This window comes from Saccopteryx bilineata, chromosome 8 (genome assembly GCF_036850765.1).
Source record: "Saccopteryx bilineata isolate mSacBil1 chromosome 8, mSacBil1_pri_phased_curated, whole genome shotgun sequence".
Taxonomy (NCBI): Eukaryota; Metazoa; Chordata; class Mammalia; order Chiroptera; family Emballonuridae; genus Saccopteryx; species Saccopteryx bilineata.
This window is the reverse complement of record NC_089497.1, coordinates 89,830,805-89,857,160: the sequence shown is the minus strand read 5'-3', so window position 1 is coordinate 89,857,160 and position 26,356 is coordinate 89,830,805. Positions and strand designations below refer to the sequence as shown.

Here is a 26,356-nt window from a genome sequence, read left to right as displayed (position 1 = left end):
TTTTTCTACAAAAGGTTTGCTTAGTTGCTTATAAATTTTACAAATTTTCTTAAAGGTAATATATATGTGTTCTAACATTTGCCCACATATCTACTCAGTCTCTGATTCTTCCGCTCTCCACACATCTCTTCAATTTACTTAGATAAAAAGATACAAATACACCATTACATTGTATGCCTTTATTAAAGTAGGCATGCCTTTGGTTTTAAAAAAGCAATGTTTGGCCTTTCATTGTTAAATTCAGTGGGCGAAATATAAAATATGCCTGTAGTTGGTTGTGTGTTTTTAAATAAACCATTGTTGGAATTATGGTCATTAATACTGAAGGGCTTTGCCATCAGAAAGACCTTAGTTCAGGCCCTGGCCTTAGTTCAGTGGAATGTCAGACCCGCATATGGATGTCCAGGGTTCAATCCCCAGTCAGGTCATACAGGAGAAACAACCATTTGCTGCTCTCCCCATCACTCCCCCTTCCTCTCCTGCAGCCAGTGGCTTGATTGGTCCAAGCATTGGCCCCAGGCACTCAGGATAGCTCAGTTGATTCAAGCATCCGCCCTAGACGGATGTTGCCGGGTGGATCCTGATCAGGGCACATTGGGAGAATCTGTCTCTCTATCTACCCTTCTCTCACTTACAAAGTAAAAAGACCTTAGTTCATATCGTCATTTGACAACCTACTAGCTGTGTGACTAGGGCAAGTAGCTTAGCTGTTATGGATTTCAGTTTGTTCTTTTGTGGAACAGAGATAATATCTATCTCATAGGATTGTGTGAGATTGTCATAGGGATGATTAAATGAGATACTATACATGAAAGGATTTTCATAGGGCCTGTGACATAGTAAGCACTCAGTATAGGGCAGATAATAATAATTGTTTACAATAATATTAGTCTAGATCAGGGGTCCCCAAACTTTTTACACAGGGGGCCAGTTCACTGTCCCTCAGACTGTTGGAGGGCTGGACTATAAAAAAACTATGAACAAATCCCTAAGCACACTGCACATATCTTATTTTAAAGTAAAAAAACAAAACAGGAACAAATACAATATTTAAAATAAAGAACAGGTAAATTTAAATCAACAAACTGACCAATATTTCAATGGGAACTATGGGCCTGCTTTTGGCTAATGAGATGGTCAGTGTCTGGTTCCATATTTGTCAATGCTAGCCGGAACAAGTGATATGACGCGCTTCCGGAGCCCTGACGCGTGCGTCCCGCATCGCTGCGCTTTGTGGCGCCACCACATACAGCACACAGGATGCATCCTGTGCTCTCTCACTGACCATCAATGAAAGAGGTGCCCCTTCCGGAAGTGCGGCGGGGGCCGGATAAATGGCCTCAGGGGGCCGCATGTGGCCCGTGGGCCGTAGTTTGGGGACCCCTGGTCTAGATCAAGAGAAAAGACATTGCAAATGGATAATAGGTATTCAATAGTTTGATGAGGAAAAACAATAATGAATGAATGAATGGAAATTGTTTACTTCCTGTTTTTCAACTTAGAACAAACATTCTAATGGAATCCTAGATTTTATTTCCATTCAGCCGATATGTTTTGTCCTATGCCAGATACTACAAATATTGAAATGACACTTGATTAGATTAAAGTTAAAGTAGTAGGGGTTAATATAGCAATTTAATCAAGTTACTTCATCTCTACTAAAATGCAAACATGTGCAACATCTATAATAATATAAATATTATATATAACTTCAATATAATAAGAACTACTAACAGTATTGCCCTTTAATGCATGCTTGCTACTTGCCAGGACCATCCTAAGACTGTTTTTAAGACCTTATTTAATCCCCTCAAAAATACTGTAATGAGTATTATTATTATTTCCATTTTTCCATATGCCAAAACTGAGAGACTCAGAAATCAAGAAACTTGCCCAAGTTCAGCCCAACTAACTTACCATCTTACCTAAGCAACCAGCCTCAGAAGTGTGAATAAACCAAGTTGCTTTAAGAAATAAAAAGCATCCCTTTCTGATATCTCCCTTTATTTTCCTATTTTAGGTAGATCAGGACACAGATCATGCTACTTGGACCCCTGTCCCTGTTCTGCCATTTATTTAGCTGTGTGAGCTTGTCAGGTTATTTCATCTTTCTGCACTTAAGTTTCTTATTCTTTTAACTGATGATAATAATAACACCTATATCAAAGGGCTGTAGTGATATTTAAATTACTCTGTTTTTTTCTATGTTTGGAACAGTTTCTGGTATATAGTAAGCACTGTATCAGTGATCAAAAAAAAATAATAATGATAACAATACAGCACACACTCAAAAAATAAAATACCTAATCAAGCCATTGGATATATGGAATATCTGCAAAATATGCCATATTTTCCTACTCATCTCCCTTTATACTTTCACAGTCATTATCTACTTTTTTGTAAAGAACAAAATAAACAATATTAAGTCCAAGTTAAAGTACAGGGTATAAATAAAATTTAGTACTTAGTTTAATATGTTTCTATACATTTACTTGTCTTTTGGTCTTATATTTCCATAAACATGAGCCTGCTAAAACCACTTTCTCTTAATCTTTTCTTTTGGTGTCTGAGCCTTATTAATAGCAATCATTCTTTGTCACTCTTCAGACATTAGAAATAATCCTAATGTAACATTTAGTGACTTTCATCAACTTAGCTCTTTTAAGTAGCCAATCAATGCCTAAAATTTATATTTTGATCTGTATTGATTAGGAGGTACATTTAGTTTCAATCAGTTTTTTCACTTTTTATAGAAATTGATGCTTTTAATGATGCATTTGATTGTTACTGCAGCCATGTTTGGTCCTTATCTTTTATTAATATGATGTGTGATATAATTTATTGATTTATGAGATATTCTATTTTAGTAACAATCTAGCTTTCTGTGGAAACCTTTATTGAAAAAAATTAATATTCTGTTTATGACCACTGTACTTATTTTTGTTTTAAAAATATATATGTTTAAATGAGGCACATTTACGTATAATAATAAAGTATATTAATTCATTAGAACAAAATTTTTTTCTTGTTTTAAAAATTTATTTAATTTTAAAAGTGTGTGGCATTTACTATATAATATTTAACTTAATTTCATTGATTAACAGTTTTTCTGGGTTGCTACAATAGAACAGGCTTATGTCCTAGAGGTTAATACATCCAAGAAGATATATTTATATTTTTAAACATGATATTTCTCTATGTTCTTTTCTGTGAGCTGTTGGAGTTTCAGTGCTGGATATATTCATTTTAACAGCAAAAGTTGGCTGTTATCTAACCCTTCCCGTTCATTAGAAGGTTGACCAGGATACTAAGAAGAGAATGAAGAACCTTTGGTAAATGTATGATTAATCATCACCAGCTTAAACAAGCAAATATATCACTAGGTCAAAGGATTTTAAAAGCTCTTCATTAACAACTTTTACATAATACTGTGGTAATGATTCTCAATCTCAAAACTCACTTATTCCACCATATATTATGGTTTTGTGCCCATATTATACATTTTTTCTACTTAATAATTGAATATTCTTCTGTTATATTCTCTTTGGTTCCCCTTCTTTGTACAAGCACAATCAAATACTACTTGCAATCAAAGCCAATTTTAGCATAATTTTCTCTCATAAAACAGACTTTAAAAATCAACATATCTAACGTTTTATTTGCCCCAGGTAATAAGACACTGACTAAATACTTTCAAAATTCTATAACTAACTATTTCCCCCCTATGGGTTTTCCAGGTTCACTGTGGAACAGGAAATTGATTTAAAAGGTGTTTTGAAGGCTCTTGGAATAACTGAAGTTTTCATCAAAAATGCAAATTTGACAGCCTTGTCCGGTAAGAAACAAACACCAATTTTTTAAAAATGTTGTTTTATAAAAGCTTTTCAAATGATGATATTGAACCCTCTGATGACTGTGGAGTTCTGAGGTAAAATACAGCTATTTACCAGATAAATAGAACAGTAATATACTTAACCTCTACCTGCAAAACTAGGTGTGAGAAGTAGCTTCAGAATATACCAGGCATATTGGGTGTTGAGCCACATGTTTTAACTATCCCCAGAAAATAAAGTCCACATGGATAATTTGATTCAGATGCCCTAATTTGTTCAGGGCACAACTAAAGTAGTTAGAACATGCAAAATGTTTTTGAAAATATCTTTAAACTGCTAAACCTGAGCCATTTATTATTGAATTAAGTAAGCTACCTGTGAGTTTGAGACTCAATGTATGTAATGATTATTTTCTATCATTTCTGTAGAACACAAAACAATGAAACAATCTGTTTTCAATGTGATAAAGTCAAATATATATCAAGATAAAAGAAACTGAATATGTGAGGCCTCTTTATATGCTATTTATTGAACCCAGTTCTGCATCTAGATAGGGCTGAGGTAATAGAAGATTCCTTAGCAGTTCTTGAGTTACAGGAGAGAATTTAGTTTTCTTCTCCTGAATCAGCAGCCTATAGAAAAATCAAGCAGACTGATTAATAGGATCTAAACCTGGAGTGTGAAGGCTCCTGGACTGAATTCAAGGAAATAAAGACCTTCATCCCGAAACTGCATGTAGGCATGCGTCCACATGGACGTGTGTGTGAGAGATAGGGAACACGCCAGGGAGGAAATCGCACATTCAGAGCTTTCAATAAACTTTCACAGAATCTACAGTCAAAACAGGCTTGCCCTCCCAAATTTAGGATTGGCAGGTTGTTTCCTAAGTAGCACTTAGCTTCCAGCAGTGAGGCAATATTGATGTATCAGATACCACAACTTCTACCCCTAATTTAGAGAGCTTACACTGCAAAAACACTAATAGAGCTTTTCTAAATGTCTGCTATATAAATGTTTCTATCCACTCAAAAAAATGAATTTTCCCTGGATAAAGGTTTTTATGACTCATATCCAGCAACTAAGGCCCCCACACTTTTCACTGAGATCATCAGGAAGGTGATACTGCAGGAGTTTCCTAAGGTAATGGGTACCTTTGAACTAGAGTCAGAAATACAGTCATGGCTCCAGCTTAGTACAGTTTAAAGTTCTGATGCTTCCTTCATTAGGAACTGAGATAATCTGTCTATCATATTGGCCACATTTCAACTGAATAATTACACTTGCTTTCTTACCATACCTCTACTCTCAGTTTGATTAGAGATTCAGTCCTCACCATTTCACTCAAACATCTAGACCATTATTTCATACACACAGAATATATTCTGCTTTTCAGACCAAGGGAGTAGCACTGCAGTGGCAAATCAATTATAATGGTCAGTGTAGCTTAAAATTTCTGACATATCTAGAAGGTATATAAGGTAGTATTTAATTGCCTTAACTACGTGCAGAGACAATAGACCATAGAAATACATTATGAATGCAGATGGTTTGGAGATTAGAAATAATAGTAGAACCTTTCAGAGTTCATTTCATTTCATACAAATGTGAGGTCACTGATCAACCCTCTATTAGAATAGAATCCTTCTCAGCATCGTGCTCACAGTTGCATTTCCCATACCTGGCACAGGGCTGGCACATACTGGGCACCCTGTAGATGTTTGCCAAATGATAAAATGAGGGAGGGAAGGAGAAAGGAGGGTTCCTTGGAGCAACCTATACATTACATTGCTTGGAACATATGCTCCTTAAAACATCAGTAAGCAATCCAGAATTGGCCATCCCTAAACACTGCCCTGTTCTGGTCTTCAGGATAACTTGATGAAAGATCTAAAGCCAGTATCTCAAGCTTTCAGAGTCTGGTAGCCCCAGCATGCCAACCTTCCCAGTCAATACTTTCTTCATTCTCTCTCTCTCACACACATACACACACACATGCGCACATACATATTAAATCTATGCACCATTCATTCAAAAACTAGTGACACAACTATAAGTCTTGCCTTTACACTTTCTCTAAATTTCTTTGATCCCTGCATCATTTATTTGGGCACCATATATTCTGCTTTTCATTGTTGGTATTCTTGTCACTTATCAAGCTTTTTGCCTCCAAATAATGATTAAAATGTCTATGACACTTAGTTAACCCCACAAGTACCCGGGAGAATTATTAGCACATATTACTTGGTTATTACTTTATACTTTAATAAGAACTTCATGGTGTTTAAGATAGATAACATTAATTTTATTCAATGCCATGTCTATTTTTTTTTCATTTTACAACTTTCTGTGAGGCAGATAATGTAAGCAAAGTACTATGTCAGAAAAGTAAAGAAATGATCAAGATACCATACCTGTTCTAAGGAAGCATGCAGACTTGTGGGGAGAAGGACATAAACAGCTGGATTTAGTAAAACAGTGAAAGAATGAATGTTTTATTGGCACAATGGTTTTCAGCCGGTGTAATTTGGCCCTCCAGGGGATATTTGGCAATAGCTGGAGATGTTTTGGGTTTTCAAAACTGGGGCATGCTACTGGTATTTTGGGTGCAAAAGTCAGGGATGCTGGTTGTATACCTATGAGCTACACTGCACAGGACAGTCACACAACAAGGAGCTACCCAGCCCAAAATGTCAATAGTGATGAGTTCAGCAAACTTGTACTAGAGAAAGCACTGTGGAAGCAAAAAACAAAAACAAGTATGAGCAGAATAGGAGCATATTGGGTCCAAATGTGAAAGAAGAGGGTATATGTATGTATGAAAACTTAAAAGCATACAGCATTTCTGAACAATGTCTAGAGAGTAATAGCAGTAGTTGCATCTCGAATATGGGACAGAGGCTCTCAGATAAAGAAGGAGTTGTCATTTCACATCCACTGTGTACTGTTTAGAATTTAACCCTGTGTATGTATTTTTTCTTCAATTAAAATTCTTCCTAAAATGGGAAACACTTTCAAAATGATATTATTAGGAGGCTTTGTAAATTCAAAGGCACCCAGAAAACAAGTAGGTACTATTGGGACTCTGCTGCATTCTTAAATCATGTGATAAAATATTTATCTTCAAAAATAGCCAGTGTGATTTAGTGGTGGACCAGAACAACTACAACAGCAACAGCAACTCTGCTTCCTGTCCTCCCGCTTCTGGAAAAAGGGCGACTTCCGAATCCTTTGCTAAGGCCTTTTGAATGCACTCTTTTATTTTCTGTTTCATGGCATCTACCTTTATTTCAGACTCTCATTACTGCTTCCCTAGACTATTTCAATAGCCCCCTAAATGGTTTCCAATCTCTCTTCCATGTAATCTGTCTTATCTATTGTTTATCCACTACTGCCAAGATTAATCGCCTTAAAACTCACACACAGATTGTTCCAGTTCCTGTTCAAAGCCTCCCTTCAGCCTGCTGTGCACTGTCCACTGCTCTGAGGGCATTCAGACCTCCTCTCCCTCCAGCTTTAACTGGCTGATCCTTTACACATGGTTTGTGCTCCAGCCAAACTGAACACTCACTCTGCACCACACACACATTCCCCTAGCTCTCCACTTTATGAAATCTCTCCCACCCAAAATACATCTAGAACTGAGCTTCAGTTCAAATAGCCCTATCAAGCTACCATATCACATCTGATCTCATATTATTATTTAAACATCAGATGCCCTCTGCCAGAATTTAAACATCCCAAAGATCGATCCTTATGTGTGCTTGGGAAGCACCCAGCACTGTGCTTCCTGCTTAGTACTTACTAAAGGAAGGAAGGAATAAGATGAGATGATCTGTATTTATTCTTTGCTTTTTATCTCCAATGGATGTCCATTGCTTTTGATGCTCAGTTTCATTAACATAAAACATGGTAAAGACTCATACAATAAACATGGAATCTAGAGAGCACTGAGAACCATTTTTTTTTCAGGCTCGATTTTAAATGCTCATCTAGTCACAGGGAGGATCCTGTTATAAACTAGGGCTATTTTTGTAATGGAAATGAGTGACTGTCAGCATTTGGACTAATAGATAATCCTCTTGGAAGATGTGAGGAAGGAAAAAAATGAGTACTAAATCTTCCAACTTAAAGTACAAGCTTTAATAAAGGAGCCAATAAAATACAGGAGTTAAGAAGACACAGCAAAAGCTATCTCCAGGTCAGACTCAAACGCTTAGATTTATGCTGGACTGATTCTTACATCCTGCCCTTGTTTGTTCTCTTTCTTCTTGCACTTGTAAGCCAGAGGGCTGTATTTCTCTTCTGGTGCCATCATTCCATTTCTGCTCCTCTTTTCTTGCCCAGACGAGTGCTACAGTTAATAAACTTGATCTCCCTGCTCCTAGCTTTTGGCTTATCTGATTCCCCCTTTACAGCTGCTGCCATGAGCATCTTTGAAAAATCAAAGCAGTCATTTCCGCAGCTCCCTAGCATCATGGCACAAACTCTTCAGATCAGGCGTGTCCCCCGCCACTCCCCACTTCCTCAGAAGCCAGGCTCCAACTGGACTTTCAGGTCATCCCTCCTGCTTATCTCACTCTGCAAGTAGAATCCTCTGCTTGGAATGCCCTTGTGCACTTCTCTGACTTTGACTCTTCTGCTTATTCTTCAAGAACCAGCCCAAATGTCACCTTCTCTGAGAAGCATCTGCTGGTATCTCTCTGGACTCTCATAGTGCAGAGATTGTCTTAGATGTTTGTTCACACACCTGTGTCTGGCCCCGGAGCGCCTCAGCAGCAGGGTCTGTGCCGCCGACACCCAGCACGAAGTGGGCCTGGACAGACGCTGGGTGGGTGCGTGGTGAGGGAATGGTGCTTGGCCAGGGCTTGTTCCAAGTGTGAGTGCTTCTCTCAAACCTCCAGCCCGCCTCACTCCCCACATTCCAGCTATACATGCCTTCTTTTGGGTTCTTAAACACACCTACCTTGTTTTTGCCTCTGTACTAGCTCTTCCCTCCACTTGAAACCCCACCTTCAAGCCTTCCCATGGCTGGCTCCTTTGTATTCTTTAGATCTCAGCTTAAATTGACCTTTTCACACATGCCTTTTCTAATGCCCTACGTCAAGTGGCTCTGCTTCCCTTCCGTAGTCACCAGCCAACTCATCATCGAATTTCTTACCACATCCTGAAATTTTGGTCACTTATTGATTTGCTTTTTAATTGTCCTTATTTAACTTCTCATTTCTTTATTAGAAAGAAACTGTTTAGTTCACTGTAGTATATCCAGTGCATCAATTATGTCTGGGACTTAGAAGGTGCTTAGTACATGAATGAATGAATGAACGAACTAGTTGCCTGTCTATAACAAAAATCTATTCAGTAAAACAAGTATTCCTTGAAGGAGTTCAAATTCTGGAAATCTCTCTAAAGTTCATGGGTGAGACTAAATCTAAAAATATTGTAGCAACTAAAATATTTAGCTTTTGGTTCTGTTATGGAACTCTCTTCATTCTGTTATTTGAAGCCTGTCCTTGGTGAGGTAGAAATCTATTTAAACTGGCTGTGTTTAGGAGCAGTGCCACAAAGGAAGTAATGGCATTCACTTACATGATGACCATCCTGCCAGCATTATGTTAATCACAGATACTTAGAGCCTTTGGTGCCCACACAATAGCTCATGCAAATAGGGTACTTGATAAATATTTGCTCAGTGACTGAATGGATGTCTTAAGTATTTTGCTCTGTTTCTTTAGAAGAGCTTGAATTACTGCCCAGTCCTTCTCTGGAGAACCTAGGGCTCTCTGGCCTGGTTCCCATTTTCTCTGTGAAAATCCTGGCTCCAAGCCACCCCGAGGAAAGTAGGACCAGCAATTTGCAGCAATGTCTGCTGTGGACAGAAGGACAAGACTGCTTTAGGCCAGTGTATAGATTTTTTTTTTTTGGTAGCCCTGTTTGCCTTTGATTTATTTATTTTTCTCTTTTAGACAGCAGTTAACTTTTCTCTGACCAATTAGATGAACTCATCCATGTAACATAGATCTCCTTAATTCCCCTCACATTCAGAGTGCGTATTTGGGAGTGTGAAAGGAATTGTTGATGGAAGATGAGCAAGACAGGCAAGGTTTAGGCCCTTAAGGAGTAGGTGTGCCTTAGCGGGAAAGAGGGCCTGGCTGCACCGTCACATGGCAATGGGCAATAGTGAAGGGTGAGCATAGGAAGCTATTCACTTGCCTGAATCCCTCTCTACTTGACCTGATCTCCTTCTAAAATTGGTGACAGCAGACACATTGTTGCTTAAACCACTTTCAGCAGACATTTTATTTTATTTTATTTTTTTCCACCTCAGTCTTAGAATTATTTCTTCAAAGAAACAGCAGACATTTTAATGCAATTGCTTGAGGTTTGTCCCCAGAGAAAAAAATTCATTTTATTTCTTTTCCCTCAGTATCTGTGATGTGATTTCTTATTTGTTACATTTTCTCCTACTTGTATATCCAAACGGGTCCTGTTTTTTCTGAAGGCTAAGTGTCCTGAGGTCTCTTTTCCAGCTGCAGACCTTTGCTGTCCATCAGACTGCAGATAAGCAATGGTGGGGAGCCAGAACTCTAGCTTGGATCTTTATCTTGCTGTCTTTGAGATCTGGCTGGTCACAGTGGTCTGTGGGAGGACATTCCCTTTGCTCTCTACTCCAGTAGGTTTTTAAGATTTGTAGTGTGCATTCCTTCCCTCTCTGCTGCTGCTCTCCATTGGTTTACATAGAGACTACGTTGTTTAGTGACATATGTTTTATTTATAAGCTATAAAGAATAAACTTTATAGCTATAATTGTGAACAGAATTGCAGTCGTGGTGCTCACAGAGTGACAACACTCAAAGTCTTACATTCAGAAATACCTGACCCCCTTCATTCAATGATTAATAAATTTGTTTATTGGGTTAAATACTGGAAAATTACACATTATCAGAAAACTCCCTCTCCTTAAGATAGTTCATTTATTAGGTCCACCAAATGCCAAAATCCAGGGATACAAAGAGGAATGAGACAATTCTTGTTTGAAGGAAGCTGACAGTTCAGGAAGAGAGACAGATCAATACAAATATGATCTATTATAAGGGCTTCGATAGAATTAGATCCTGGGTTGAGTGGGAAAGAGTGGTCAGTTCTACTTTAGTGGGAGGTAGGAATCAGAGAGCAGAAAAGGCCCTGTAGAGCTCAGAGCTGAACTTTACTAATAGATTAGGTGTCTTGCTGAACAACAAAGGTTAAAGGGGAAGGAAAGATACAGAAGTGATAAAGGTGGTGTATCAGACTATGGCACTTCAAATGAAGTGGAGCACAGTGTATGGAGTGACTAACACTAAATGAATGTAGCCAAGGCAACTTCATGGAGGCTCTCCTGTTGCAGACTGAGTGTGCGATGTGGATATACTGAAGGTGAGGTGGCAGGCAGAGCAAGCCGCAGAGGGGAGGAGGCTTCTTAGTGGAGTAATGGCATAAACTGGTTTGCATGTGATAATGTCTTCTCAGAGAGAGCTCTAATGTGAACTTGACACAGTTGAAGTTCTCAACTGCGGTGACATCCCTTAAAACTCATTTTCAAAAATTATTTTTAGATTAAAAAATAATATTTATCTACCTGTTAATGAGTGAGTTTGGTGATTTTTTTTTTCCCTAAGACTGTTCTCCCTCAATTTTAGTAGCAGGTTAAGACTACCCAGAGATGACTTAGATTTCTCTTATTCTTTTTCTAGCATCTAGAGTGGTTTTTGTTTGACAAAAACTTCTGTAAGTTCCTTGAAGCTTTGGTTAAAGTCACCAGAAAACCATTTAGGCTTGGAGTCTTTAATTTTGAGGATGGGGAAAGTTCTTGTCTACTGATTTAACAGGAATCTGCAGAAAATTATTCTTTAGTTACTTTATGAGACAAGCATTATCCTCATTTCAAAACCAGGTAAACACAGTACAAAGAAAGAAAACTATAGGCCAATATCCCTGTTACTTTAGTGATTTTTAAAGATTCTCATCTGTATCTTCATATATGTTCTTTTTTCTTTGTATCAATACTGTTTATTTGGCAGTCTCTTCTTCACACACCTTATTAAACATTTATCTATTAATGTTTTTAAAGTTTTTATTTATTGATTTTATATTTTTTATTTTTATTAATTTTAATTTATTGTGTTAACATGGATTCAAGTGTCCCACTCAATGTAACACCCTCACCCCCATCTCCTGTCCCTCATTATACCCTCTTTATCCCCCCTCCACCAAACTTCCTGCCCAGGTCCCTCTGGTATTTGCTATCCTGTTATCTGTATCTCTGTGTTATGTATATATAATTTCACTAATTCCTTCACCTTCTCTGATCCCATTCCCTCATCCCCTTTCCCTCTCACAGCTGTCCCTCTGCTCCCTGTGACCCTGCCTCTGCCTCTATTCTGTTCCTCAGTTCACTTTGTTCATTAGATTCCACATATATGTGAGATCACAATGATATTTGTTTTCTTCTGCCTTTCTTATTTCACTCAGCATAATAATCTCCAAGTCCATCCATGCCATCGCAAATGGTACAATTTCCTTTCTTTTTCATGGCTGTGTAGTATTCCATTGTGTATACAAACCACAGCTTTTTAATTCACTTGTTCCACTTGGGTTGTTTCCAGATCTTGGCTATTGTAAACAATGCTGCAATAAACATGGGGGTGTATATTTTCTTTTGAATCAGTGATTTTATATTCTTAGGATATATTTCTAAAAGTGGGATACTTGGGTCAAAAAGCAGTTTTGTTTTTAATAATTTGAGGAAACCCATACTATTCTCCACAGTGGCTGCACAAGTCTGCATTCCCACCAGCAGTGCAGGAAGGTTCCCTTTTCTCTACAGCATCACCAGCACTTATTGTGTGTTGATTTGTTAATAAGCACCATTCTGACAGGTGTGAGGTAGTATCTCACTGTGGTTTTAATTTGCATTTCTCTGATGATTAGTGACATTGAACATTTTTTAAAATACCTGTTGGCCATCTGTATGTCCTCTTTGCAAAAAGTGTCTATTCAGTTCTTTTGCACATTGTTTAATTGGATTGTTTACCTCCCTGGTGTTGAGTTTTAGAAGTTCTTTATTAATTTTGGTTATTAACCCCTTATCAGACATGTTGGCAAATATGTTCTCCCATTGTGTATGTTGTCTTTTTATTTTGTTCATGGTGTGTTTTGCTATGCAAAAGCTTTTTAGTTTGCTATAGTCCCAGTTGTTTATCTTGTACTTTATTTCATTTGCCTATGGAGCTAAATCAACAAAAATATTGCTACGAGTGATATCGGAGAGTTTACTGCCTATGTTTTCTTTCAAGATGTTTATGATATTGCAGCTTACATTTAAGTCTTTTATCCATTTTGAATTTATTTTTGTGAATGGTGGTCTAGTTTCATTTTTTTGCATGCACTTGTCCAATTTTCCCAACCCCATTTATTAAAGAGACTATCTTTACTCCATTTATGCTCTTACCTCCTTTGTCAAATATCAATTGACCATAAAGGCATAGGATTATTTCTGGGTTCTCTGTTCTGTTCCATTGATCTATATGCCTGTTCTGATGTCAGTACAAAGCTGTTTTGATTACAGTGGCCTTGTAATATAACTTGATTTCAAGAAGTGTGACATCTCCCACTTTATTCTTCATTTTCAACATTGCTCAGGCTATTCGTGTTCTTTTTTGGTTCCATATAAATTTTGGGGATATTTGTTCTATATCTGAAGTAAGCCATTGGTATTTTAATAGGAATGGCATTGAATTTATAGATTGCTTTGTGTAATGTAGACATTTTAATGATGTTCATTCTTTCTATCCATGAACATGGTATATGCTTCCACTTGTTTATAGCTTCCTTGATTTCTTTTATCAATGTTTTATAATTTTCCGAAACAAATCTTCCACCTCCTTAGTTAAATAAATTCCTAGGTCCCTTATTTTTTTTGTTGCAATAGTAAAGGACATTGTTTCTTTAATTTCTCTTTCAGATAGTTTATTGTTGGTATATAAAAATGCCACTGATTTCTGAGTATTAATTTTATATCCTGCCACTTCACTGAATTCATATATCAGGTCTATTAGTTTTTTGACTGAGACTAGGATTTTCCATGTACAGTATGATGTCATCAGCAAATAATGATAGTTTTACTTCTTGTCTGATTTGGATGCCTTTTATTTCTTTTTCTTGTCTAATTACTGTGGCTAGAACTTCCAGAACTATGTTGAATAGAATGGTGAAAGAGGTCACCCCTGTCTTGTTCTTAATCTTAAGGGGATTGCTTTTAATTTTTTCCCATTGAGTATGATGTTGTCTGTGGGTATATCATAGATGGCCTTTATCATGTTGAGGTATGTTCCCTGTATTCCCACTTTGCTGAGAGTTTTTATCATAAATGGGTGCTGGATTTTATCAAATGCTTTTTCTGCATCTACTGATATAATCATGTAATTTTTACTCTTCCTTTTGTTTATGTGATGAATCACATTGATTGATTAGCAAATATTGTACCAGCCTTGCCTCCTCGGAATGAATCCCTCTTGATCATTATGTATGATTATTTTAATGTATTGCTGGATTTGGTTTGCTAATATTTTGTTGAGAATTTTAGCATCTATGTTCATCAGGGATTTTAGCCTATAGTTTTCTTTCTTTGTACTGTCTTTACCTGGTTTTGAAATGAGGCTAATGCTTGCCTCATAAAAGGAGCTTAGAAGTGTTCACTCCTCTTGAATTTTTTGACATGGCTTGAGAAAGATTAGTGGTAGTTCTTTGAATGTTTGATAAAATTCGCCTGAAAAGCCATCCGGTCCAGGACTTTTGTTTGCTGGGAGTTTTTTGATAACTGTTTCAATTTCATTTGGTGTAATCAGTCTGTTTATGCTTTCTGCTTCTTCCAGATTGAGTTTTGGAGGATTGTATGTTTCTAGGAATTTATCCATTTCACCTAATTGTCCATTTTTTTTTGGCATATAGGTAGATCTTCGTAGTATTTTCTTACAATTCTTTGTTTTTCTACAGTGTCAGTTATTACTTCTCCAGTTTCATTTCTAATTTTATTTATTTGAGCCCTCTTTCTCTTTTTCTTTATGAGTCTGGTTAAAGGTTTGTCAATCTGGTTTACCTTTTCAAAGAACCAGCTTTAGGTTTCATTGATCTTTTGTATATTTTTTCTTAGCCTCTATGTCATTTATTTCTGCTTTGATCTTCATTATTTCCTTCCTTCTACTTCCATGGGCTTTATTTGTTGTTCTTTTTCTAGTTCTTTTAGATGCAGGGTTAAGTTGTTTATTTGAGCTTTTTCTTGCTTCTTAAGGTATGGCTGTAATGCTATGAACTTCTCTCTCAGGACTAATTTTGCTCTGTCCTGGAAATTTTGAGTTATATGTTCATTTTTATTTGTTTCAAGGAATTTATTTCTTCTTTGATCTTGTTGTTAACCCATTTGTTATTTAATAACATTTTCTTTAGCCTCCAAGTATTTGATTGTTTTTTAGGGTTTTTTTATTGTAGTTGATTTTTAGTTCCATGCCACAGTGATCAGAGCATCTGCTTGATATGATTTCAGTCTCTTTTTAAATAAATTTTTATTAATGTTAATGGGGTAACATCAATAAATCAGGGTACATATATTCAAAGAAAACATGTCCATGTTATCTTGTCATTCAATTATGTTGCAAACCCATCGCCCAGAGTCAGATTGTCCTCCGTCACCCTCTATCTAGTTTTCTTTGTGCCCCTCCCCCTCCCCTTCCCTCTTCCCCTCTCCCTCCTTTCCTCCTCCGCCCTCCCTCCCCCCGCCCCCGGTAACCACCACACTCTTGTCCATGTCTCTTAGTCTCGTTTTTATGTCCCACCAATGTATGGAATCATGTAGTTCTTGCTTTTATCTGATTTACTTATTTCACTCCGTATAATGTTACCAAGATCCCACCATTTTGTTGTAAATGGTCCGATGTCGTCATTTCTTATGGCTGAGTAGTATTCCATAGTGTATCTGTGCCACATCTTTTTTATCCAGTCTTCTGTTGAAGGGCTTTTTGGTTGTTTCCATGTCTTGGCCACTGTAAACAATGTTGCAATGAACATGGGGCTACATGTGTCTTTACATATCAATGTTTCTGAGTTTGGGGGGTATATACCCAGTAGAGGGATTGCTGGGTCATAAGGTAATTCTATTTTCAGTTTTTTGAGGAAACTTCATACTTGCTTCCATAATGGTTGTACTACTTTACATTCCCACCAACAGTGTATGAGGGTTCCTTTTTCTCCACAGCCTCTCCAACATTTGCTATTACCTGTCTTGTTGATAATAGCTAATCTAACAGGTGTGAGGTGGTATCTCATTGTAGTTTTAATTTGCATTTCTCTAATAACTAATGAATATGAGCATCTTTTCATATATCTGTTGGCCATTTGTATTTCTTCCTGGGAGAAGTGTCTGTTCATGTCCTCTTCCCATCTTTTTATTGGATTGTTTGTTTGTTTGTTGTTGAGCTTTATGAGTTCTTTGTAAATTCTGGATGTTAGGCCCTTATCTGAGCTGTTGTTTGAAAATAACATTTCCCATTTAGTTGGCTGTCTGTTTATTTTGTTGTCAGTTTCTTTTGCTGAGCGAAAACTTTTTAGTCTGAGGTAGTCCATTCATTTATCTTTGCCTTCACTTCTCTTGCCTTTGGAGTCAAATTCATAAAATGCTCTTTGAAACCAAGGTTCATGAGTTTAGAACCTATGTCTTCTTCTATGTACTTTATTGTTTCAGGTCTTATATTTAGGTCTTTGATCCATTTTGAATTAATTTTCGTACAAGGGAACAAACTGTAATCGAGTTCCATTCTTTTGCATGTGGCTTTCCAGTTTTCCCAACACCATTTGTTGAAGAGGCTTTCTTTTCTCCATTGTGTGTTGTTGGCCCCTTAATCAAAAATTATTTGACCATATATATGTGGTTTCATTTCTGTACTTTCTATTCTGTTCCATTGGTCTGAGTGTCTATTTTTCTGCCAATACCATGCTGTTTTGTCGTGGCCCTATAATATAGTTTGAAGTAAGGTATTATAATGCCCCAGCTTCATTCTTCTTCCTCAGGATTGCTTTGGCTATTTGGGGTTTTTTATATTTCCATATAAATCTGATGATTTTTTGTTCCATTTCTTTAAAAAATGTCATTGGAATTTTGATGGGAATTGCATTAAATTTATAAATTGCTTTGGGTAATATGGCCATTTTGATTATATTTATTCTTCCTATCCAAGAACAAGGAATATTTTTCCATTTCATTGTGTCTTTTTCAATTTCTCTTGACAGTGCTTTGTAGTTTTTGTTATATAGATCCTTCACATTCTTTGTTATGTTTATTCCTAGGTATTTTATTTTTTTGTTGCAATCGTGAAGGGGATTGTTTTTTTGAGTTCGTTTTCTAATATTTCATTGTTGGCATATATAAAGGCTATGGACTTTTGTATGTTAATTTTGTATCCTGCGATCTTACTGTATTGGTTTATTGTTTCTAGTAATCTTTTTGTGGAGTCTTAGGGGTTTTTGATGTATAGGATCATATCATCTGCAACAAGTGATACCTTTACTTTTTCTTTTCCAATATGGATGCCTTTTATTTCTTACTCTTATCTGATTGCTCTGGCCAGAACTTCTAGCACCATGTTAAGTAATAGTGGAAAGAGTGGACAATCCTGTCTTGTTCCTGATTTAAGGTGGAAAGTCTTCAGTTTTATGCCATTTAATATGATGTTGGCTGATGGTTTATCATATATGGCCTTTATCGTGTTGAGATATTTTCCTTCTATACCTATTTTGTTGAGTGTCTTAAACATAAAGTTGTGTTGTATTTTATCGAATGCCTTTTCTACATCTATTGATAAGATCATGTGATTTTTGTTCTTTGTTTTGTTGATATGGTGTATTACGTTAACCATTTACGTATGTTGAACCATCCTTGAGATTCTGGGATGAATCCCACTTGATCATGATGTATTATTTTTTTTATATGTTGTTGTATTCAATTTGCCAGTATTTTGTTTAGTATTTTAGCATCTATATTCATTAGAGATATTGGTCTCTAGTTTTCTTTTTTTGTGCCGTCCTTGCCAGGTTTCAGTATGAGGGTTATGTTGGCCTCCTAAAATGTGTTTGGAAGTATTGCTTCTTCTTCAAATTTTTGGAAGACTTTGAGTAGAATAGGAACGAAGTCTTCTTTGAATGTTTGATAGAATTCACTAGTATAACCGTCTGGACCTGGACTTTTATTTTTGGGGAGGTTTTTAATAGTTTTTTCTATTTCCTCCCTGCTAATTGGTCTGTTTAGGCTTTCTGCTTTTTCATGACTCAGTCTAGGAAGGTTGTATTGTTCTAGAAATTTATTCATTTCTTCTAGATTGTTGAATTTGGTAGCATATAGTTTTTCATAGTATTCTACAATAATTTTTTGTATATCTATGATGTCTGTGGTGATTTCTCCTCTTTCATTTTGGATTTTGTTTATATGAGCCCTTTCTCTTTTTTCCTCTTTTTTCTCTTTTTTTCTTGCCAAGGGTTTGTCAATTTTGTTGATCTTTTCAAAGAACCAGCTCCTTGTTTTATTGATTTTTTCTATAGTTTTTCTGTTTTCTATTTCATTTATTTCTGCTCTGATTTTTATTATCTCCTTTCTTCAGCTGGTTTTGGGTTGTCTTTGTTCTTCTTTTTCCAGTTGCTTAAGGTGTGAAGTTAAGTGGTTCACTTGGGCTCTCTCTTGTTTGTTCATATAGGCCTGAAGTGATATGAACTTCCCTCTTATTACTGCCTTTGCTGCATCCCAGAGATTCTGATATGTCGTATTGTCATTTTTATTTGTCTGTATATATCTTTTGATCTCTGCACTTATTTCTTCTTTGACCCATTCATTTTTTAAAAGTCTTTTGTTTAGTTTTCACATTTTGGTGGGGTTTTTTCCCTCTATTTTTCACGTGATTTCTAGTTTCAAGGCTTTATGATCAGAATATATACTTGGTATAATTTCAGTTTTTCTACATTTTCTGATATTATCTTTGTGGCCTAACATATGGTCAATTCTTGAAAATGTTCCATGTACACTAGAGAAAAATATTCTGTCACTTTGGGATGAATTGTCCTGTAGATGTCTATCATATCCAGGTGCCCCAGTGTTTCATTTAAGGCCAATATATCTTTATTGATTCTCTGTTTGGATGACCAATCTAGACCTGTCAGCAGTGTATTGAGGTCTCCAAGTATGATATTTTTGTCAGGTTTTGTTTTTAGGTCAATAAATCACTGTCTTATATATTTCGGTGCTCCTTGGTTTAGTTCATATATGTCAATATTAAGGATTGTTATGTCTTCTTGATTCAGTGTCCCCTTAATCATTATGAAATGACCATTTTTGTCTCTGTGTACTTTTTCTGTTTTGTAGTCAGCATTATTAGATATGAATATTGCTACTCCTGTTTTTTTTTGGGGGGGGGATGTTATATGCTTGGAATATTGTTTTCCAGCCTTTCACTTTGAATTCGTTTTTATCCTTGTTACTTAAATGAGTTTCCTGTAGGCAGCATACATTTGGATTTTCTTTTTTAATCCATTCTGCTACTCTGTGTCTTTTTATTGGTAAGTTTAATCCATTTATATTTAGTATAATTATTGACACTTGTGGGTTCCCTATTGCCATTTTATAAATTGCTTTCTGTTAGTTTTGTATCTTGCTTGATTCTTCTCTTCTGTTTTTCTATCATTTGTTTTTGTTTGTTTGTGTTCCATACTTCTTTCTTCTGTTGCTGCCTTTTTAAAGTCATGTGCTTCTGTGGTGGTTTTTTTCAAGTGTGGTTACCATTAAATAATGAAAAGGGTACCTATCATATTCATTGTAGTACCATATCTTATGAGTGTTTCTGCGCTTCATCGTCCTTTGCTACAATTAATCTTTGTCCTCTCCCCTTTATTTTTGTTTTTGTTGTCACAGTTTAAATTTGGTTTTATTGTGTTCTTGGTGGAGCTGTTACTTGTGGTTTTGTTTTGCTCTTTGAATCTGGTTTGAAAACCCCTTTTAGTATTTCCTGGAGTGGGGGCTTTCTGTTGATAAATTCCCTCATCTTTTCTGTATTTGTGAATGTTTTTATTTCTCCTTCGTACTTAAAGGATAGCTTTGATGAGTATAGTATTCGTGGCTGAAAGTTCCTCTCTTTCAGGGCTTTAAATATTGGGGTCCACTCTCTTCTAGCTTGTAGAGTTTCTGTTGAGAAATCTGATGATAATCTAATGGGCCTTTCTTTATATGTTGTATTCTTCTTTTCCCTGGCTGCCTTGAGAATTTTTTCTTTGTCGTTGGTTTGTGCTGTCTTCATTATGATATGTCTTGGGGTAGGTTTGTTGTGCTTAAGAAAGCTCGATGTTCTGTTTGCTTCTTGAATTTGATGCTTTAGTTCTTTCCACAGGCTCGGGAAGTTCTCGTGTATTATTTGTTTGAGTATATTCTCCATTCCATTTTCTCTCTCTTCTCCCTCTGATATACCTATTATTTTTATGTTATTCTTTTTGATGGAGTCAGACAATTCCTGTAGGGTTTTCTTATTTTTTTTTTTAATTTTTGAGTCTCTTTCTTCTTCTCTTTGCTGTGCCTCAAGTTGCTTGTTTCTATTTCACTAATCTTACCTTCTATCTGGCCTGTTCTATTAGCTAAGCTTGTTACCTCATTTTTCAGCTCGTGAATTAAGTTTTTTTATCTCTGTTTGATTTGTTTTTATAGTATCAATTTCCTTGGTAATATATTCTTTGTGTTCATTGAGTTGTTTTCTGAGCTTCCTAAATTGCCTTTCTGTGTTTTCTTTTATATCTCTGAGTATTTTTAGGATTTCTACTTTAAATTCTCTGTCATTTAGCTCCAAGGTTTCCAATATATTAAATTTTTTCTCCATAGATTTTTCCACATCTATCTGTGTTACTTCTCTATCTTTTGTGTCCATGGAATTTGATTTCTTTTTTCTTAATGGCATCTGAGGGTGGTTTTGTTGATAGTATTAATGAGAATTAATAAAGCATAAAAAGTTAAAAAAAATAAAAAAGGAAAATACTTTGGAAAAAACCCCCACAAAACAACCAAAAATAATTTATTATTTCTCCCCCCTTTTCTTTCTTCTCTTCCCCTCCTCTCCCTTCCTCCTTAGGAAAATATCATGATGACCTGTGAATTATATTCTGCTAAATGGAACAAAAACTGCCTATAAGGGAGAGGCTGAGTTGAGGGGAAGTGTTCAAGGGGCAAGAAAGGAAGTAGAGACCCACAAAATGCAAAAAAGGAAAAAATCTTGGTCAAGTATAAAATGATTTGCTTGTAAGTGATGGTCGACTAAGAGATATAATAAGAGGGATAAGAGGGAAATAGGAAAAAGGAAAAAAAATATCTATTGTATTAAGTGGAGCAAAGACTTAAATATAATGGAGATCCTGGGTTGGGAGGAATGCCAATGAGTTAAGAAGTGAAGTAAAAAGCACCCAAATTGCCACACACACAAAAAAACTTGAGTCCCAAATTAAATAATTTGTTCCTGATTGTGCATTGAGTGAGAGGAAAGGTAAAAGGAGAAAAGAAGAAACTAATAGAAAGGGAGAAATAAGAAAAAGGAGAAAAGGAAAGGAAAAAAAATAAAAAGAAAAGAAAAAAGCAAAAAGAGAGAAAGAGAGAGTTAAGGGTTTTGGAGTGTAACCCTCACGGAGGCTAAGGAAGAAGACAAGAAATAAAATGTAACACTTATAGGTAGTGTAGTTCAAGAAAAGGAAAGAATAAGATGGGCAGAGAATAAAAGGACCAAGGTGGAGGAGATAGAAATAATAATAATAAAGGCAAGAAGATGAAAGAAACAAAAGAAAAAAATAGTGGTACAAGTTATAAAGTCTGGATTTTTCTTGATTTTTAGAGGTTAATTTCTTCCTTTTTCTTTCCTTCCCTCTTCCTGGTCGGTGACTCTGTACCCCATTCTCTGCCCCTGTGACATGCTTAGGTAGGGATTTGCAGTTGATGAGACTCTACGGCAATGTCATATATTTGGCTTCAGTTTCATTGGTAGTCAAGGCTTGTTTGCATTTGCAGGCTCTGACAATGAGAGAATCCGTTTTTCTGGAGCCTCTCTCCTAGTCTCCCCTTCCTGAATTAGCAGCCTGGTGAACCAGGTATGAGGCTGCCGCTGCCTCTGCCTGGGGAGTAAAAGGCTCAAAGAGCTGGCAAATCTCCACTCTATCCCCACTCAATGCAGGGCTCTGGGTAAGGCTCTGGCATTCAGAGCTACCAGCGTAATCAGGCAGGGCTGGGAGCCAATTGCTCTCAAGTTGACTTTCTATGAGCCTTTAGGCCTGTTCAGCAGCCTAGCACGTTGTGGGACCGCTCTCCCCAGGCTTTCCGCACTTTGTAACCTGTTTTGGCTGGGAAGAAGATGCCCTAGTCTCTGCCTGCAGCACAGGTCTTAACATCTGCCAAGTCCCTCTTTTTAGCGTATATCCCTGAGTATGAAAGCTCTGTCAATCAGAAGTTGCCCCCACCCCTTTAGCAAGAGGTACTAAAGAATATCATGCCTCTTGTCTTGGATCCCTGAACTGAGAAAGATCTTGTCATTAGAGCCGCGTAGGTTGGTTGGGAGGTGAGCAGACTGTGGGTTAAGCTAATTTCTGTGATTGGATCCACAGATGTGCTCCAGGAGGGACTGCAAGCTGCCCACCTGCCCCTCCCCTGACACTTTATTGTTAGCTTGAATGGCTGGATGAGGTGCCCCGCCCATGCAGAGAAGCTCGGGTGTAGGGAAGTTCGCTTTGGTGCACCCCCCCCCCGTGCTGCTGGTGGTTGGGGAGCTCTCTGCACGTGGGCGACTGGGGTGCTCTTCGCGGCAGGAGGCTGGGTCGCCCACGACGTGCTGGCTGCTGGAATGCCCGCAGCACGTGGCGTGCTGACTGCTGGGACTTCCGCGGTGCGGTGTGTCAGCTGCTGGGGTGCCTGCAGCGTGCCGCTCACAGGCGGCTGGGATGCCCGCGGCACACGGGGGTTTCTCCCTGTGCACGGGTGGTTGCTCACCGCGCGTGGGTGGTTGCTCACTGCACATGGGCTGACTCACGACAGGTACACTCTCTCCTCGGCTTGAACGAACGTCCTCACTGCAGTTAGTTTCCTCCGCACCCTCAGCTCCCTCTTGACTCTCAGTTCCAAGTGAAAGCAGCCCTTCGTCTTCAGTGTGTGGAACTCCCGGAAGCTCCAAGGATAGATTTTTCTGTCTCTGGTTGATGAATTTGTTGAAATTTTGGGGAGATCTGTTGGCCATGCTGCTCACGCCGCCATTTCTGTGACATCACTCGATTTCAGTCTTCTTAAATTTATTGAGACTTGTTTTATGTCCTATGTGGTCTATCCTAGAGAATGTACCATGAGTACTTGAATAAAATGTATATTCTGCTTCTTTGGGGTGATACATTCTGAAGATAGCAATTAAATCTAGTTGATCTAGTGTGTCATTTAAGACTGTGGTTTTTATGTTAATTTTCTTTCTGGAGGATGTATCCATTGATATTAGGGGGGAATGAAAATCCCCTACTATTATAGTATTTCTATTTCACCCTTTATGTCCACAAAACTCTGCTTTATATATTTAGGTGCTCCTATTTATGGCACATAAATATTTACAATGTTTTTATCCTCCTGTTGGATTGCTCTCTTTATCATTATGTAGTAACCTTCTTTATCCCTTACCATAGCCTTTCTTTTAAGGGCTATTTTGTCAGATATAAGTACTGCTACCCCAACCTTTTTTTTCCATTTGCATGAAATACATTTTTTCATCCCTTCACTTTCAGTCTATGTGAATTTTTTGTTCTAAGGTGAGTCTCTTGTGGATAGTCTATATGTGGGTCCTTTTTTCTTATCCATGCAGCTACCCTGTGTCTTTGATTAGAGCATTTAATTCATTTACATTTAAGGTTATTATTGATATATACTTATTGCCATTTTATTCTTTAAATTTACAATCTTCTTTTTTTCTATTATTTTTTTTATTTCTTTTCTTCTTTCTTCTCTTTTTATAGCAGGCACCTTAACATTTCTTGCAGTAATGAATTCCTTGAGTTGTTTTTTTTTTTTTCTAGGAAACTTTGTTTCTATTTCAATTTTATATGATAGCCTTGCTGAATAATGTAGTCTTGTTTGCAGGTTCTTGTTTTGCATCACTTTGAATATTTCTTGCCAATCTCATCCAGCTTCAAGTGTTTCTATTGAGAAGTCAGATGACCTTATGGGGGCTCCTCCGTAGGTAATTAGCTGCTTTTCTCTTGCAGCTTTTAGGATTCTTTCTTTGTCTCTTAACTTTGGCATTTTAATTATGATTTGTCATGGTATAGGTTTCCTTGGGTTCCTCTTTAATGGGACACTCTGTGCTTCTTGAACTTGTGTGAATTTTTCCTTTATCAATTTATGGAAATTTTCAGCTATGATTTATTCAAACAGGATCTCTATTCCTCATTCATTCTCTTCTCCTACAGGAACCCCTATGATGCATATGCTGTTTCTCTTCATGTTGTCACAGAGCTCTCTTAGGGTTTACTCAGTTTTTTTGTGCCTCTTTTCATTTTGCTGCTCTGCTTCTGTGCTTATGTTTATCTTACTTTAAAATCACTGATTCAATCCTCTGCTTTATTCACCCTGCTGTTGATTACTTCTAGTGCAGTCTTCATTTCTGATATTGTATTTGTCATTACTCTTTTTTATGATTTCAATGTCTTTTTTGATGCTTGCTATCTCTATTTAAGTGTTCATTATATCTGTCCATTGTTGCTCTTAAGATCCTTGAGCATCCTAAAAATCGTTATTTTAAACTCTGCATCTGACAGTTTGGTTACTTCCATTTCATTTAGTTCTTTTTCTGGGGATTTCTTTTGTTGATTAATTTGGGTCACATTTCTTTGTCTACCCATTTTGTCTGTGTATTAGGTAGCACTGTCTGACTTTGCAATTTTTGTGAGTCTTTCTGAAGAAGTTGGACTCTGTAGTACTGACCTCCAGGCCACCTGTTTTCCTTGTTCTAAGAACAGTTCTTGAGGGTACTATTTTCACTCCTGTTGTATGTGAGTGTTGAATGTAGTTGATTCTTTTGTGGGTATGGTTATTCCTTCAGGCTGGCTGGCTCTAAGGGTCAACCTTGGTCATGTGTGTGTTACGCACTGTGCAATGTCTGTCCTGCTGGGCATATTCTCCACACTGTCTGATGACTGCTAGACTCCTTTGAGCATGCTGCTTGTGTAGCTAGCTGAGTCTAGGGTTGGTGCTGTCTGCCATCCACAGCCAATTGTGTTGGTTCTCGATCTTCTTGGGTTGGCATAAGCTGTTTTTTGAAACCCACTTGGGTTACCTGTCTACAGCTACTGCTCTTTTTGCTATTTGTGTCTGCATTTTCTGTGCCTGGCTAGTGTGGGAGGGGCCAACCTATGTATAAGGATCAGCTTCCTCCTGCTTAGAGATGACAGCAGCTCCATAAAGGTCCCAAGCTTTGTATTATTTGCCTCCACTTTTCAGCTGCTCCACAACCTCTTGCAGCTGCCTGGTTTTCCCACAGAGTCTTCTGTAGAAAGATTGTAGTGTGGGCTCAGGCTGGCCTCATCCAACCAACCCCATTACAGGTTGCAAGCTTGTTGTGTTAGGGCAGCTGTGGTTGGGAATACAATGTTAGTGGGGACCCCTACTTCAGGGGTCTCTTGGTCAGGAGCTCAGTTCAGGAAATGTGGCCCCTACTCCAGAGCCCAATCCCTCAGCCACTGATACTCATATTTGATTTGTCCCCAACAAGGTGAGCAGCAGGTTCAGATTGAGTGGGGCTGACAGTCCCCTCTGCAGAAGTTCTTACAGACGGTGAGACCCTGGACTGGTCTCAGGGAGGAAGACTGAGAGAGTCCTCTCCTGGACTTGACTGTGCCCCCCCCTCCCCCGAGAAAGTGGCTAAGCCTCTTGACCAGATCCAACAATAAACTCACAGGGACCCACACTTTTAATGTCCATGCTATAAGTCTCTCTCCCTTCCCCCTGTGGAATCTAGCCCAGCAGGGCAGGATATCCAGCACCCAGACCAGCTGACTGTGAAGCTCCACCCTATCCAGTGCACATGAGCCACTGTGCCAGCACTGATCACAGAGAGTGGGACTCACCTCAGCTGGGCCAGGTGTGAGGATCTCTTCCTTAGGATACCACTCTAGCAAGAGTTGGTAGGTCCTGATCTGATGTTCTCCACAGCTGGCCACTGGATGTGCTAGCCCTGGGCCTCCCTGGCAGGAATCCAGTGCAGACCTGTGAGAGACACTGCCCGTGACTGGCCCTCAGCAACCTTCTTGGAGCCACCTCTGCTGGGCCCAGTTGCTCATGGAAATAGCAAACTGCATACCTAGGCTGGCTTTTACCCACATTTGTCCTGGTGGAATGCCAATGTAAAAGGCCAAGGTTCCCTGAGTCCCGCCTCCTGCAGCCTCTGTCTTCTGGCTTCTTG

General features: G+C 37.8%; 1 protein-coding gene across 4 annotated transcripts in view; it reads left to right on the top strand.

Annotated features, from left to right (window-relative positions):
• The window catches only part of SERPINI1 (serpin family I member 1), a 126,953-nt gene that overhangs the window by 90,099 nt on the left and 10,498 nt on the right, over positions 1 to 26,356 (top strand). For all 4 annotated transcript variants that reach the window (XM_066241286.1, XM_066241287.1, XM_066241284.1 and 1 more), the window contains one exon: positions 3,738 to 3,835. In XM_066241286.1, the coding sequence (XP_066097383.1) occupies positions 3,738 to 3,835 (98 nt within the window). The remainder of the gene's footprint in view (positions 1 to 3,737; positions 3,836 to 26,356) is intronic.